This window comes from Phlebotomus argentipes, unplaced genomic scaffold (genome assembly GCF_947086385.1).
Source record: "Phlebotomus argentipes unplaced genomic scaffold, Phlebotomus argentipes genome assembly contig_5, whole genome shotgun sequence".
Taxonomy (NCBI): Eukaryota; Metazoa; Arthropoda; class Insecta; order Diptera; family Psychodidae; genus Phlebotomus; species Phlebotomus argentipes.
The window spans coordinates 13,336,066-13,350,268 of record NW_026776165.1 but is presented as its reverse complement, the minus strand read 5'-3'; the positions used below and the strand labels follow the sequence as shown (position 1 = coordinate 13,350,268).

The window sequence follows — 14,203 nt, the reverse complement described above, 5'->3', positions numbered from 1 at the left end:
AAAGGAGGACAGCATGATGGCTCACAGCGTCGCAATTGTGGCTCCTCTCCCTCACATACACTTCTTCATGTCTGTCTCTTGCGTGTGATCTTGTGCACTGTATTAATTTGTTTAACAGCGCAGTTCATTGTAAATGCCTCGATTAGGGGAGAGAAGAGCGAATGGTGGAGTGAATTAAAACCGGAAAGGTAAACACTCTTGGCTCACTGTCCAATTGATCACGTACTCTCGCAGATTAATTAGAGCCACTCTGCTCTCTGGCATTGTCACCCTCTTCGCATACTGCTCACTCTCCTCGGCGTACTCAGCTCCGCTCTCCCGAATCTGCATGATCGCACTGATCTCACTGCCGATCAATGGCTTCGCGCACTCGATCAAGTGATCCAAATTCGCGCCCGTGAGTAAGTGATGTCGCTTCACAGATGTCCTATTCAGCACTCTGATGAACTTGGCCAGCAACGCCATGGGCACTCGTGCTGAGAGATATTCCACAATCCTCACAGCCAAGTGGTGCACTTCCCTGCCATCTCCGCCATCGCCCAGAAACTCCATGGAACACCACAGATTCACGATTATATGCACCAGAGCGTCAATGGTGTCATAGTAGAAAGTCTCCAGGTTGCCAATGATCCCGCTGAGCCACGGCACCAGACCAAATTTGTCCACAAGCTTCTTCGCTGCGCTGGGCATCTTCGTGATGGTGTTGATGACACTCAAGATGCGCAAATTCGTGTCAATTGTGGCAAATGGACAGCTGAAGAACACCATTATTGTCTCCAGAGCACCAGACAATTCCAACACATCGAAGTCCTCCGCACACTTCACACCATCCGCAATGACACTGAGCACAAACTCCCTGTGACACTGCTGCTCCACATCCGCGGACAGGAACATGAAGTTGAAATTCGGCACCACCGACAAGTCATAACACTCCTTGCTCAGCACATAGTCGGCAATCGGCCGGTACAGCTGCACCAGTGGCGTGGTGAGCACCATGGAAGCCCTGGCGAGGAAATTGGCACTCACGTGCGACAGCCGTGGACACGGCGAACCCATCACCTTCCCCAAGGCGGCCAGGCCATTTTGGATGCCACCGTAAAATTGCAGCCACACATTGCGATCGAGGAACTCCCTGCAAAACAGACGCTCAATTATTGCAAGCCATCTGGAGCATGTGACAATATTAATTTAGGAAAATGAATTGCGCAGCCCCAGATAATTGCACTCTCCGCGTGATCGTGCAAGAGAGTTATTAGTATGGAAATTTATATTGATTTGGTGCACCAAAGAAAGCATACACTATCGCTCCAATTTCCTCTCATGCACAAGCCATTGGAAGCACAAGGGGGAAATAATATGATCGAAGCATGTATAAGAATGTCTTTTTGTAGTGTTATTTTGTTCTTTTGCTACTTTAAAGTAACAATTTAAGGCTAATTATCTAGAAATGCCATATAATATTATGCATATTCACTAATTTCATCTTAGAATTTTTATACCAAAAAACATAAGTCTAAAAATTGATACAAAAGAAACCCTTTTGAGGCATTGAAACGTGTTTAAAATGTTAACGATTTTGCATACAAGTGACACAATGTGCTGTAGATATTTTTTGTCAATCTATCTCCTCCTTGGTTCGAAGAGAGTGCTGAAAGATAACATTGCACGAAGCAAAGGTGCGGGCAAAATTGCTGAAATGTCTTGAAGTTTATTAGCGGATTCATAAATGCAAACCATCGATTGATTCGCCAAGATCAGCAAACATCCAATGTATTGCGCAGAAATTTATTAAACACATAGCATAACTAATTCGCTGGCTTACGCCATGTACTAAGCTAACCGTCTCCCATTGCGTGGAGACTCTCGCGCGTGAGATTTTCCGTGAGTGGAGAAAATGTGTGATAAAAATGCCTGATATGATATTGACAGGAATGAACCTTAATTAGCTGTGCAGAATGAAAATTTCTACTCACTTTCTTCCCTCCATTTGGCGCTTGTAGCGAATCAGTGCCAGTCCAGCGATCAGCCTCATTTCCTCATCGTCACTGGACAGCGCCAGCAACACTAAGCCCAGGAGTCCGTTCTGAGCCACTGACACGGTGGACGTGAGTACTTCCGGCGCAAACATCGCACTCACGAGGGGCACAAGGAAGGCCGGATCGTACACTTCATCCCACGTGTCCTGTCGTCTCGTCACCAGTCCGGAAAACTTCTCATCCTTGGGCATATCGCCATCAATGATCATCTCGATTTCAGTCTTCATGTCGTGAACGTCAATTTGCCGCATTGGCAGATCCATTAGAGCATTCAAGCGCCTCCAGATGGGAAAATTGCTGATGGTGTTCATCAGAGTGTCTGGCGAGATGATTGACATCACCATATCCATGCTGGGCTCCTCGAGGATTCCCTGCACTGTGCCTTCGGTGTCCTCTAGCGAATAGTGTGAAATTGCAGCTTCGCCCCAGAGAAATGGACGATATTGTGAGAAATCCACACCGTTCTTCTCATACAGATATAAAAGAGCCAAAATGAAGCGATCACACTTGCACATCTTGGCTCCATAAGCGCCCAGAAACAGTGGTACGTGCGTCTTATCGAATCCTTGAGAGCTCTTCTTGGCCAGGACGAGCAGAAGCAACGCCGTGGCGGTTTTCCTGTCACACTTCTCACGCTGTAGAAACACACCCAAGAAATTCGAGTGAGAGAGTGTCATTTCATACAATTCCTTCAAGAATTCATCCCCACAATCGTCGGGATAGACTTTATCAGTGAGAATAGCCAGTAAATTAATCGGAAGATCTCCTTTTTCCTGCTGCAAGCCAATTTTCAAGCAATTCCGTGCAAAGTTTGTCCAGATTTGTGACTCTGTCAAAGGAGAAAAATCCACATCATTTCCCCTCCAATTTGTCAAGATTCTGGCCATTTCTGTGAGCTTATCCACTTGAAGAGTGGACTTCTTGAGCAAGAAAGTGTAGAGATTGAGGAGATTCTTGTAGAAATTCACATGAATCGACGAATTATCTGTCTTCTGAATGGCTTTTTGGTAAATCTTCTCAATTAGGAGACACTGAAAAATCTCCACAGAATCTGTCTTGAGAGTCTTCTTCGTGAACTCCACACAATCCTTCTCTGACATGCATTCCTCAATCAATCTCAGAGAACAGGAGAAATTCTCTCGGTAAATCACACCAGATTTCTGTGGCTTCTCAATCGACTTGAAGATTCCATTCTTGTATTCTCCATAAATTCTCTGCAGCAGCTTCTTCTCCACACACGCATCCTTCCGCATGAGAACCACACTCAACAGAGGATACATCAGTTCCTTCTTCGTGTAATTCCCCTCAAGTGTTTGCAGGAAGATGGGCAAAAGCGATGCCTTACGCTCAAGCAGAAGAGTAGCTAATTTTGTCAATGGTTTTGTATTCCGCTCACCCACGCAGATATTGTGCAGTAAATCTTCCGGCACGTCCCCAATTGAGCTGTGGAAGTGATTCAAATAATCCGTTAGAGCATCACTCAGGGCATTTATGGCAGTCTCTGAGGTGCCTTTTGTGGTGATACTGATGAAAATGCCACAAATCTCCTTAATCACCTCGGAAGACAGTGATTTTTCACGCAATTCCGTCACTCGTTGAATCACCATCACCAGAACTTCATGGAATTCCCCTCTTCTGCCCAGGATCTTTAGAAAATCAACACAGTTCTCATGGTCAAGATCGAGAATTCTCATCAGTAACAACAGATCTTCATTCATTGTGACATTCTCTCTGAAATTCTGCACAAATTTGTTACGATAATTTACTGTGAGATCATGAAAATCATCCTTGGTGATCCAATCATTCATCCTCTTAGTGATTTTACCCACAAAATCCATCATTGGACGAGATTCACGCTGAAGATCGTCACAGAAATTAGTCAGAAGATGAATTTGACCACAGAAAATGTACTTCAAGATCTCAATCAGTGGATTCTTCCGATCAATCTTTACTTTCACCACATCGTCCAATTCAATTGTCTGCTTTCTCTGACAATTAGTCACTTGTCGATTGTGAATACCCTCCAAAAGACTCATTAAGTATTCACAACATTTCGAGGATGTTTCCGAATCCAGCTTTGAGAGATTGTGAAGCTTATTTAGATAGAAGATTATCAGGTAAATCATATTAAATGCCTTTCCGTCGCTCTTCACATCGAATTCCTCAAATTTCTCCTTCTGCACAATTTTCTGGATGAATTTGTGAGCTTCTTTTTGGGAAAATTCACAGGGAAAAGCAAGAGCTTTCCCTTCCATTGACGCTGCCATATAATCGGAAACGCCTAAAGCGAGTTTCTTCACAATCGGCGGCAAAATATGGTAATTTGGAAGATAGTGGAAGAGATTAAAAACCACATTCTCTAAATACTTCACCACAGGAATTGATGTCTTCTTCGCGAGGAGATTTACAGCAATTGACAGGAGATTATTCAATCCTGGCACGTCAAAAATCCCAACAGTGGTTTCATTCTTTTCTATCCTGTCAAGAATGCTGGCCAAATTCTCACCAGAAGGCTCAAGAATTCCCTTCTCAGGCACTTCTTCTGCACAATTCTGTGGTTGTGTCCTAATTCGGTTGATGAGTTTGATGAAAAACTCCTGTACAACCTTCGTATCCTTGGAATCGACAGATTTGAAGGCCTCAAGCCAGATATCAATCTCAAGAGGACCATTGTCAAACAATCTGGTGCTAAAGAGGATATTCCTCAGCAAGATCTCCACCTCTTGGCCTTCATCTTTACCCTCGAGAGTGTAAATGTTCAGGAAAGACGTCATGACATTGCTGAAGAGCGCTGTTCCCGGCGAAATCGTCTGCGGATCCATCGCTAAGATGAGTTTAATGATCTTCAACTGGATTCTGGAGTGATCCTCCTGCAGAGGCTCCATGAATTGCATGTAATTGATTAATGACGTCGTCTTGTCAATAAAAGTGGGAATGATTTCCTGAGCAATGGTCAGAAGATCAACTGTAGCTTCCAAATGTTTGAGAACTCCTTCACTATTCAGTGTCTTTTGCTCATCAATTGTCTTGTACAGAGACATTGTGATAGCGTCCATCGTTGGAAATCTGCTGAGAATGTGATCAAAGAGATCAGCCTTGATAATCTTCATCTCAAAGTCTTGGAACATCTCAAGTTCACTCAAATGAGTTAAATAGTTGCTGCTTTGGGAAAGCATAGCCATCAAGAGCTTAGTGATACTCAATCTCACTTGGAATGTGAGTTTTCTCTGCATTTTTCTGCGGATTTTCTCAAGAATCTCAGGAGAAAAGCAAATGTTCTTCAGGAAACCACACATTTCTGCCATTCCGACACTCTCAGTTACCTTCTCAATGATCTTGGGGCTCAGGGAATTGATCAATGTCACCAGAAAGTCCAGAAACTTGAGTCCATCTGAGTGTTCACTCTCTAGAACACGCGCTCTTGCTCTCAGGAAGAACTCCACTTGCTCAGGACAAGCCTTCAGCACTCTAATGGCCAGAGTTTCATGCAGACGATTGTTCCACGGTCTCTCTAGATTCTTTAGCACTATACTCGGTATGTAATTCTTCTTCTTCCTATTCCCCAGACTCTGCACAACAATTCCGTGCTTATTGGATGTGAGAAGAAGCACCAGGAAATCGTGAACCGCTGAACTTACAATTTCCACATCTTTCACCTCTGGAATGACACTGTCAGTACTCTGATTGTTGGCAAGGGCCAGGAAGGCTGCTGATCCCTTCCAGTTGTACAATTCCAGGAGATTAGTGACTATCTCCGCTGAAAAGAGGTGAAACTTCTGTGTTTTCGACACACTCACCTTCTTCAGCACGAAATTGCGGAGAGTTCCCAACACCAGGACAATGTTCTCAGGACTATCGTACTGCAGATCCCTGAGAACAGCCACCAGGAGCTCCATTCTGTCCAGGATGTTCTGTATCAGCACGCTATTGCCCTCCACAAGATATGCCAGCACAAAGTGAGTGAAAGCTGTCCTCAAACTACTCTCCGGATGATTAATTTCCTCCTTTCTCGGCCTGGCGAAGCGCTCCTCCAGACTCCTGCTGTTAATGTGACTCCGGAAGAGCTTCAGAACGTCAAATCCCATCCGTGAATCCACCGTCACGATGGCTGTGAGGACTTTGAGGGCGATCTTCCGATGATTAGTTGCATGCGACTCAAGCAATGATTCCACGCAACTTCGTTGCTTGTTCAGCAAAAATCGACATCCGTTGATGGCAATTGTTGTGTACTGTGTAGATTGGGAGAGAATCTCAATGAGAACCAGCTGCAGGACGCTGAAGATGCAGCTGATGTGATCCAGGGAGTTTTTGTCGATTTTCCCAAGACACTCCACAATCTCAAGAGGTTGTCCTCCAACCTCCAAATACTCCTGAATTATGGCAGGATTTTCCGTTGCGAGGTTGTAGAAGTTGTGAAAATCTGATAGAGCGAGACACAGAGAACCTATGAGAATGGGAAATTGGCCACATTAAGGGATAATATACCTGAAATGAAGTCATCTTCCTGCAGCTTCTTCCGGAACTCTTTCACCAGTAATTTCACACTCTTCTTCCGCTGCGGCGTGGGTTTTTCTTCACTTTTTGGCAATTTAGACACTGCACTACCATCTTCATCCTCATTCTTGCGCTTTCGCTGCTTTTTCTTCGTGATTTCACTCATTTTCTTGCCTCTGCAGATGCACAACACGCGCGAACACGTGAAAATGTTTTGCTGTCATTCAAACCGGCGCATGCGTCAAGATGGCAACTGTGGAATCTGCAGTCGAGTCGGGCAACACTGCAGATAATGGCAAAATAACACCAGAAAAGTTGGAGGAAAAATCAATAATTCACAATTTTCGCCTTTTCCCGTGAGTTAGTGGTGAAATTTCAAGTGAAAATTTGCGCATAGGCAAGTGCAAAGGGCAACGAGATGGCGTTGAAAGTGCAAGTTGGGCAAAGTGAGTAGCAAGAATTAAAAGGGAAGACAATTGGAGAGAGATTGCAGGGCAAAACAGAGATGACTAATTATGACACACCTCAGTGGATTTTCCTCCTCAGCGCGGTTCTTTTTTTCACTTTCTGATATGTATTTCACTCTCTCTCCCCGCTAATTAGAGCTTGATAGTGATGTGGATGCGCTTGGGAGATGTGTAAGAAGTGCCCGAGGTGGCTTCCCGGAATGGGGTGAACTCAAGGCTATGGGAATGGCTGCTGGGCTTCCAAATGGATCCATTTTCCAGCACTTTCCCAGATGTTTTCCCAGTGAAAAAAAAAACCCAGATTCCCAGTCTAGATTTGACTGGATTAGAATCTTCCCGAAGAGCAATGAGTCATCTTCGGCTTCTGACCTGTTCGCAATGTCTGGACAGAGTGTGACTCCTGGACTTACGAAGACTCTTCCTTGTCTCTTGCAGAGATCATGAACGAGGTGGTTCGCTACAAGGGTCCGGCCACGAAGAAGGCGCAGGCTGGCAAGGCACAGGCCGTGGAATGGCGTGTGCTGGTGGTGGACAAGCTGGCCATGAGGATGGTGTCAGCCTGCACGAAGATGCACGACCTCAGCGCTGAGGGCATCACGCGTAAGTCCTCTCCAAGACGCCCAGGAGTCTTGTCAGTGGTCTGACCCTGTTCTCTTCCCCTTGCAGTCGTCGAGGACATCCATAAGAAGCGCGAGCCTCTGCCCACAATGGAGGGTGTGTACTTGATCACACCCTCTGAGGAGTCCGTGCGAGCGCTGATGAGGGACTTCGATCATCCCAATCGTCCCATGTACAAAGCGGCTCATGTCTACTTCACTGAAGGTAGGATTTCCGTAGAAGAAGTGCCAGAAGCAAAAGTTCACAGCAAAATGCGGTTCAGAAGCGGATTCAGGGCAACGCGGGGCGTTTTTTTCTCCTCCAATTTGCTATGAAACACAATTTTCTTCTTAACTGTTATCTATATAATGATTTCACAAATTCTGTCTTTCTTCCTATCTTCCTGAATTCACTCTCTCTCTGTGTATCTGGAGTTAAATGTGATGATTTGTAAGGATATTCACGCTCTGCCCATCACAACTGGGATGCCAATTCGCAAGAATCCACATTCATTACCAGACATTTTCTCGTGATTCAATTACAATATAATATATATATATTACTTGACTGAAAGATAATGAAGTCTGTGAGAAGCTTTGATAAAGAACATCAGCTGTGCCGAAATGAATCTTGCTTGTTAACGAATAGGTTTTTATGATTCTTCCATAGAGAAGTTCTGCTTATGCTTTTCATTTTACTTGTTGCCTTATTCAATGGACAGAGGCAGATTATCCGAAGGATAAATTGTCTCTTTTCCTGAGTAGATTTTGTAGAATTTATCATTTTAAATTTTTCTCTAAGTTCTTATCCATAAGACACGACATTTTGAGTTTTGATTGGATGTTTGGACCCAACAATTATTGCTTTCATAACAATATTATAGAAAATATATTCAACAATAAATTGGCGAACTTCCAAGAGATTTTTCGTCGTTTATTGATTTTTTTTTCGCAATAAAAAAAGAAAAAGAAATATATCCTTTTGTTTAGAGAGTTATTTCTAGTTGAACAAATAAAGCCTTAAAAGTCTTCTAATATATCGATTTATATTTGACCTTTTTTTGGCATCTAAACACACGAATGGCGAGTGTATTCGCAAATGGACATGATTTAATTAGCGAATTCAATCAGTAGGCAATCGATCTGTCTTGGGATTAGTCATCGCTGTTTCTAGAAGAGCCACAATAATACACTTTGATGGAAAATGCTTAACAAGTCATTCTTTCATATGTAGATTTTGCTCTGAAGTTCCATGTTTGTGGATAAAAAAGAACATTTTATTCATATAGAAATTCACATTAGAGGCGATTTATGCGCTTTATTTTGAAGCAGCAAAAAAGCGTGCTTTCTGAGTATACAAAATAAATCGTAGTTCTTGCAGGTGAATTAATATTGTAAAAAGAACACACCTTAAGCAGTAAGTCCTTTGATAACTCTATCTTGTTGCCTTTTACAAGTTCTTCTCTCAAGTTGAGAGAAAAATCTATATACTTTTGAATAAGAGAAAAGAAAAAAAAGATCATCAGTTCAATGTTGAACTAGAAATTGTTTATTGGAATTTATGATACAGACCCGTATAAGAAATATTCACGCATCCCATATTTTCCTGAGGGACAAAGTTGCTTTGGTTTGTGTGTATTCCTTCTGATTTTCTCTGTGTTTTTTGTGACAAGAAGTTGCAGAAGTGGGAAATGGTAAATTCAATGGGTGGAGCATTCGAGAGGGCGGAGCTTAATTCTCTGTGCACGAAAATATGGTGTGCATTAGCATTTCTTGGACGGAACTGTATCGCACGGAGTTGTAAATTGCTGAATGTGATTTTTTCAGCAATTTAATCCTCCAATTTGGCCTTTGAAAACAATAAAAGAGAATATTCTTATTGTGGAAAAGATGGTTTTTCCCCAGGCTGAAAGACGCTCGTTAACACAACATTTTCCTCACTTTTTTTTTCACTAATCCACAGTGTGTCCTGAGGAGCTCTTCAACGATCTGTGCAAATCGTGCGCCGCGCGCAAGATCAAGACGCTCAAGGAGATCAACATTGCGTTCTTGCCATATGAGGGCCAAGTTTTCTCGCTGGACTCGCCGGACACTTTTCAGTGTCTGTATTCGCCGAGCCTGGCCTCGGCTCGGGTGGCGCACATGGAGAGGATCGCTGAGCAAGTGGCAACTCTGTGCGCCACCCTGGGCGAGTATCCGTTGGTGCGCTATCGCTCCGACTGGGACAGGAATGTGGAGCTGGCACAGCTGGTGCAGCAGAAGTTGGACGCGTACAAGGCGGACGAGCCAACGATGGGCGAAGGCCCGGAAAAGTCACGCTCACAACTTGTCATACTCGATCGTGGCTTCGATTGTGTCTCGCCGCTCTTGCACGAGCTCACGCTTCAGGCCATGGCGTACGATTTGCTTCCGATTGTCAATGATGTTTACAAATATCAGCCGTCACCAAATGCAATGGACAAGGAGGTGCTGCTGGATGAGAACGACGAGCTGTGGGTGGAGCTGAGGCATCAGCATATCGCCGTGGTCAGCACGGCGGTCACGCAGAATCTGAAGAAGTTCACCGAGTCGAAGCGCATGAGTCAGAGTGACAAGCAGTCCATGCGCGATCTGTCGCAGATGATCAAGAAGATGCCACAGTACCAGAAGGAGTTGTCCAAGTACTCCACTCATCTCCATCTCGCCGAGGACTGCATGAAGTCCTACCAGGGCTTCGTGGACAAACTGTGCCGCGTGGAGCAGGACCTCGCCATGGGCACAGACGCTGAGGGAGAGAAGATCAAGGATCACATGCGGAACATCGTGCCCGTTCTCCTCGACACTGTGAGTGCTTCGGGAAACTTATTTGATGAATTACTCATTTCTTGTTTCCAAATCAATGCTCTCTTTGTGCTAATTTGTTGGCTTTGTCTCTTCTCCCAGAGTGTCTCCAACTATGACAAAGTGCGCATCATTGCACTGTATGTGATGGTGAAGAATGGTATTTCCGAGGAGAATCTCTCAAAGCTCTTCACTCACGCACAAATTGGACAGAAGGAGCAGGAGATGGTGCGCAATTTGAACTTCTTGGGTGTCAGTGTGAATCCAGATGTGAGTATTGATAGTGTGATGGACACCAATTGGGAGTTCTTCTCTTAAACAATTCACGCGCGTGATGTTTTGCAGGGTAACCGCAAGAAGTACACAATTCCGAGGAAGGAGAGAATCACCGAGCACACTTATCAGATGTCCCGATGGACACCGGTGGTGAAGGATATCATGGAGGATGCAATTGATGACAAGCTGGACGCTCGTCACTTTCCATTCCTCGCCGGGCGCTCGCAGAGTGCCACTTATCATGCGCCCACGAGTGCTCGCTATGGACATTGGCACAAGGACAAGACTCAGGCGGCCGTGAAGAATGTGCCGCGCGTGATCATCTTCATTGTGGGTGGCGCCAGTTTCTCCGAGATGCGCTGTGCGTATGAGGTGACGGCCAACCAGAAGAATTGGGAGGTGATCATTGGATCGTCCCACATCCTCACGCCGGAGATCTTTCTCAGTGACTTGGGCTCGCTGTCCAAGGAGGACTAAGTCGTCAATTAATCCCTCTTCATCCACGTTTTGCTCCTCTTCAAAGTATTATATCTGTGTGTGAGTGTGTGTGTCCTTCTGTTATTTCTGTTTCTCCAGGATGCGCGCGCACGCGTTCGCTGAAAATTGCAAGAAGCTCTTGAGTGAGTACCAGAAGCTTTCACAATTTAATAATATTTAATCAATGGATTGATGACATCTCAACGGGTGATTTTTCAGCTTTTTTTCGGGTAGTTTTGAAGTGAATTCACACAGATGCTTTACAATATATTAATCTATAAAAATGACAGTGAACTAATTATAGAATTAGAAGCTGAAAATCCCACCAGTATTTTGGGAATTTATTGTTACTCACTGGAAAGTTTCACATGATTTTCTGCGTGTGTTTCTTTGTTGTAAAGTTGATTAAAAAAAATTTATTCAATCGATATTCTCAGTCATTTACATAAAAAAAAAGCATTGCAGAGGCAAAGGGAGGAGGAAGTTTGATGATAAAAACAAATCATATTATACAATTAAATAATGAAGCACCATTTTTTTTGTCGATGATAAAGAAAAGGAAAAAGAAATTACAAGTAGAGAAAGAGTGAAAAAAAAGTAAGCAAAAAAAATTGGAGTAACTTCTGAATACAAGAAGATAAATAAAATGCAAGAAAATCGAACAAATCATCACGCCAACAAAGTGATCAGAAATACTCCACCAAAAAAAAAATCAATCAATTAAACAACTATTTAAAAGATGAGATGATGCATATATTGAGTGTCGTAAAAAGTTGTCTTCATAGTATTTAATCGAGTATATATATAAAAATTAAATACTTACAATTATACAGAAGAAATGAAAGAGCAACAAGAAAACATTTTATTAGTGTTATTAATCTGCTATTGTGATGTTAACCAAAAAAAAAAAATGATGATTACATTTTGAGAAGTGGATAAAAGACGAAAGTCGTGTTTAGAGGAAGTAAATATTCTTAAGAAATTCTTCGCTTTTCACATATAACAAAAAAAAATTCTTCAACTTTTCATAATAGCAATTGAAGAAGCATGCGAAAGTTTAGAGATTTTCATTAAGGAAGAAGAAAGAAAAGAAAAGATCGTTGGCAATATTTCGAGTCACAAGAACTCGGTTGGAATAAGGATTGTGGCACTATATAGTCGAGAGAGGAAAAGGAGAAACAACTATTTAACAAACGTTCCATTTATTACAAGTTTTAGCGATTAGATGACAATTATTGTAATTATATTTGAAGGCATGTTCGAGTGAATATTGCAAAAAGGGAGAAAAGAAAGGAAGAGAAAAAGGTCAGAGAATAAAGATGATGAAGCTATTTCTGGGCTTTACTTGAACGCGCCGAAGGCTTTGCTGAACTCCTTCAGGCGAATCGAGTGGATTTCGATAAAGCCGCCGGCGGACGCGGGCGTGTAGCCGCCGTGCACATTCATGGAGACCAGCTCCTCGTTGTACAGCCCACGCACGGCGCGACGCGCGATCGGGCGCGCCACTCCCTTGAAGATTTCCATGGTCACGCGGCCTGAGACGTGTTCCTGCGACTGCTCAAGGCAGCGCCGCGCGAAGACGCCCTCCGGCGAGAACCAGAAGCCGTTGTAGACAAAATCCGCCATGCGATCGCACAGGTAGGACTTGAGGCGCAGCACTTCGCGGTCCAGACACACCAATTCCAAGTCCAGATGCGCCTCGAAGAGGATCTTCACGCCAGGCGTTTCGTAGACGCCGCGAGACTGCAAAGAGCATTGGGAAATCGCTTTTGGTTTAATAGATTCAGAGAATTCAGAGAAATATCCTTTGGTCAAATGTAAATCTCGATTAAACAGTAAAATCTGAGTATTTTTCATTAAATAATGTTCAATGGTTACCTTCATCTTAAGAGTGCTTAATTCAGTAATAAGCTTTTATCGCTGTTTATTATGCTTCTCATTTCCTATCAGTGCTAAAAATAGCTGTTTTTCTACCCAACTCACTTAAATGGCATTTAATTAATTGGGGAATTTGTTTACCTAATTATTCCTTATCAGTATTATTTGGTAATCTTTAGACTCACCTTTAATCCCACGAATCTATTCTCCACAATGTCAATCCTGCCGACGCCATTCTGGCCGCCGATGCGATTCAGAAGGTCCAGGATCGCCACGGGATCCGTCACGCGTTTCTTATCGGTGGCGTTAATCACCGCCACGGGCAAGCCTTTGGCGAACTCCACCTCCAGAATGGTGGGCTTGTCTGGCCACTGACTGGGGCCAACGGTCATCTTGTACAGACTCTCGGGGGCGACGTGGTTGGGATTCTCCAGGACGCCGGATTCATAGGAGATGTGCATGAAGTTAGCGTCCATCGACCAGGGCGCCTTTGGCGTGGCCTCCACTTCGATGCCATTCGCCTGGGCGTACGTCAGGAGGTCCTCGCGGCCCTGGAAGCGCTGGCAGAACTCGTCGATGCGCCAGGGCGCGATGACCTGGATGTCCGGCAGCAGGGCGTAGCCCGACAGCTCGAAGCGCACCTGATCGTTGCCCTTTCCCGTCGCTCCGTGCGAAATCAGCCGAATACCGCGCTGCTTGGCGCACTCCACCAATGCCGCCGAAATGCAGGGACGCGCCAGGGAAGTGCCCAGCAAGTAGCGCCGCTCGTACAGCAAACCCATGGCCACGGCCGGGAAGATGTAGTTCACGACAAAGTCCTCCTTGACTTGCGCCACCACGACTTCCTTGGCGCCAATCTTGAGGGCCTTCCTGCGCGCCGCCTCGAAATCCTCATCCTGACCCACGTCCGCGATCAGGCACACGACGTCGTAGCCCTTCTCCAGGAGCCACAGCAGTATGCAGCTCGTGTCCAGGCCGCCAGAGTAAGCCAGAAGCACCGTCTCGGTCATCGTTCAGCACGAAACTGTGGCCAGTTGTGTCGGATTCTGCCACAAATCTCCAGCAGGTTATCTTCCAGCTGCCGCCGGGTTATCTCGGGACAGCAGGGAATCTTTACCATATCTCATCAACTGAAAATTTGCCACTTTTTTCACATGCA

General features: G+C 44.4%; 3 protein-coding genes across 3 annotated transcripts; 1 reads left to right on the top strand and 2 right to left on the bottom strand.

The window, feature by feature from the left end:
- Positions 1–173: 173 nt before the first annotated feature.
- Positions 174–6,696, bottom strand: LOC132256090 (nucleolar pre-ribosomal-associated protein 1). The gene is made up of 3 exons (XM_059752274.1): positions 6,522–6,696; positions 1,974–6,480; positions 174–1,132 (listed from the first exon to the last, which is right to left on the bottom strand). Exons 1-3 carry the CDS (start codon positions 6,694–6,696, stop codon positions 175–177), a joined length of 5,640 nt encoding a protein of 1,879 aa, XP_059608257.1. The 3' UTR covers position 174.
- Positions 6,697–6,813: 117 nt separating this feature from the next.
- Positions 6,814–11,735, top strand: LOC132256504 (protein ROP). The gene is made up of 6 exons (XM_059752957.1): positions 6,814–6,976; positions 7,433–7,597; positions 7,664–7,819; positions 9,557–10,416; positions 10,516–10,683; positions 10,759–11,735. The coding sequence occupies exons 1-6, from the start codon at positions 6,949–6,951 to the stop codon at positions 11,164–11,166; spliced, it is 1,785 nt and encodes a 594-aa protein (XP_059608940.1). The 5' UTR covers positions 6,814–6,948; the 3' UTR covers positions 11,167–11,735.
- Positions 11,736–12,351: 616 nt separating this feature from the next.
- On the bottom strand, positions 12,352–14,137 carry LOC132256505 (argininosuccinate synthase). Its single transcript, XM_059752958.1, has 2 exons — positions 13,230–14,137; positions 12,352–12,909 (listed from the first exon to the last, which is right to left on the bottom strand). The coding sequence occupies exons 1-2, from the start codon at positions 14,052–14,054 to the stop codon at positions 12,508–12,510; spliced, it is 1,227 nt and encodes a 408-aa protein (XP_059608941.1). The 5' UTR covers positions 14,055–14,137; the 3' UTR covers positions 12,352–12,507.
- Positions 14,138–14,203: the final 66 nt, after the last annotated feature.

Coding starts and splice junctions, on each gene's coding strand:
- LOC132256505 (XM_059752958.1), bottom strand. CDS start 14,054: ATGACCGAGACGGTGCTTCTGGCTTACTCTGGCGGCCTGGACACGAGC. Junction 12,910..13,229: donor ATAGATTCGTGGGATTAAAG/GTGAGTCTAAAG, acceptor TGCTCTTTGCAG/TCTCGCGGCGTCTACGAAAC.
- LOC132256504 (XM_059752957.1), top strand. CDS start 6,949: ATGGCGTTGAAAGTGCAAGTTGGGCAAA. Junction 7,598..7,663: donor CAGCGCTGAGGGCATCACGC/GTAAGTCCTCTC, acceptor TTCCCCTTGCAG/TCGTCGAGGACATCCATAAG. Junction 7,820..9,556: donor TCATGTCTACTTCACTGAAG/GTAGGATTTCCG, acceptor ACTAATCCACAG/TGTGTCCTGAGGAGCTCTTC.
- LOC132256090 (XM_059752274.1), bottom strand. CDS start 6,696: ATGAGTGAAATCACGAAGAAAAAGCAGCGAAAGCGCAAGAATGAGGAT. Junction 6,481..6,521: donor GGAAGATGACTTCATTTCAG/GTATATTATCCC, acceptor CCATTCTCATAG/GTTCTCTGTGTCTCGCTCTA. Junction 1,133..1,973: donor CGCCAAATGGAGGGAAGAAA/GTGAGTAGAAAT, acceptor TCTGTTTTGCAG/GGAGTTCCTCGATCGCAATG.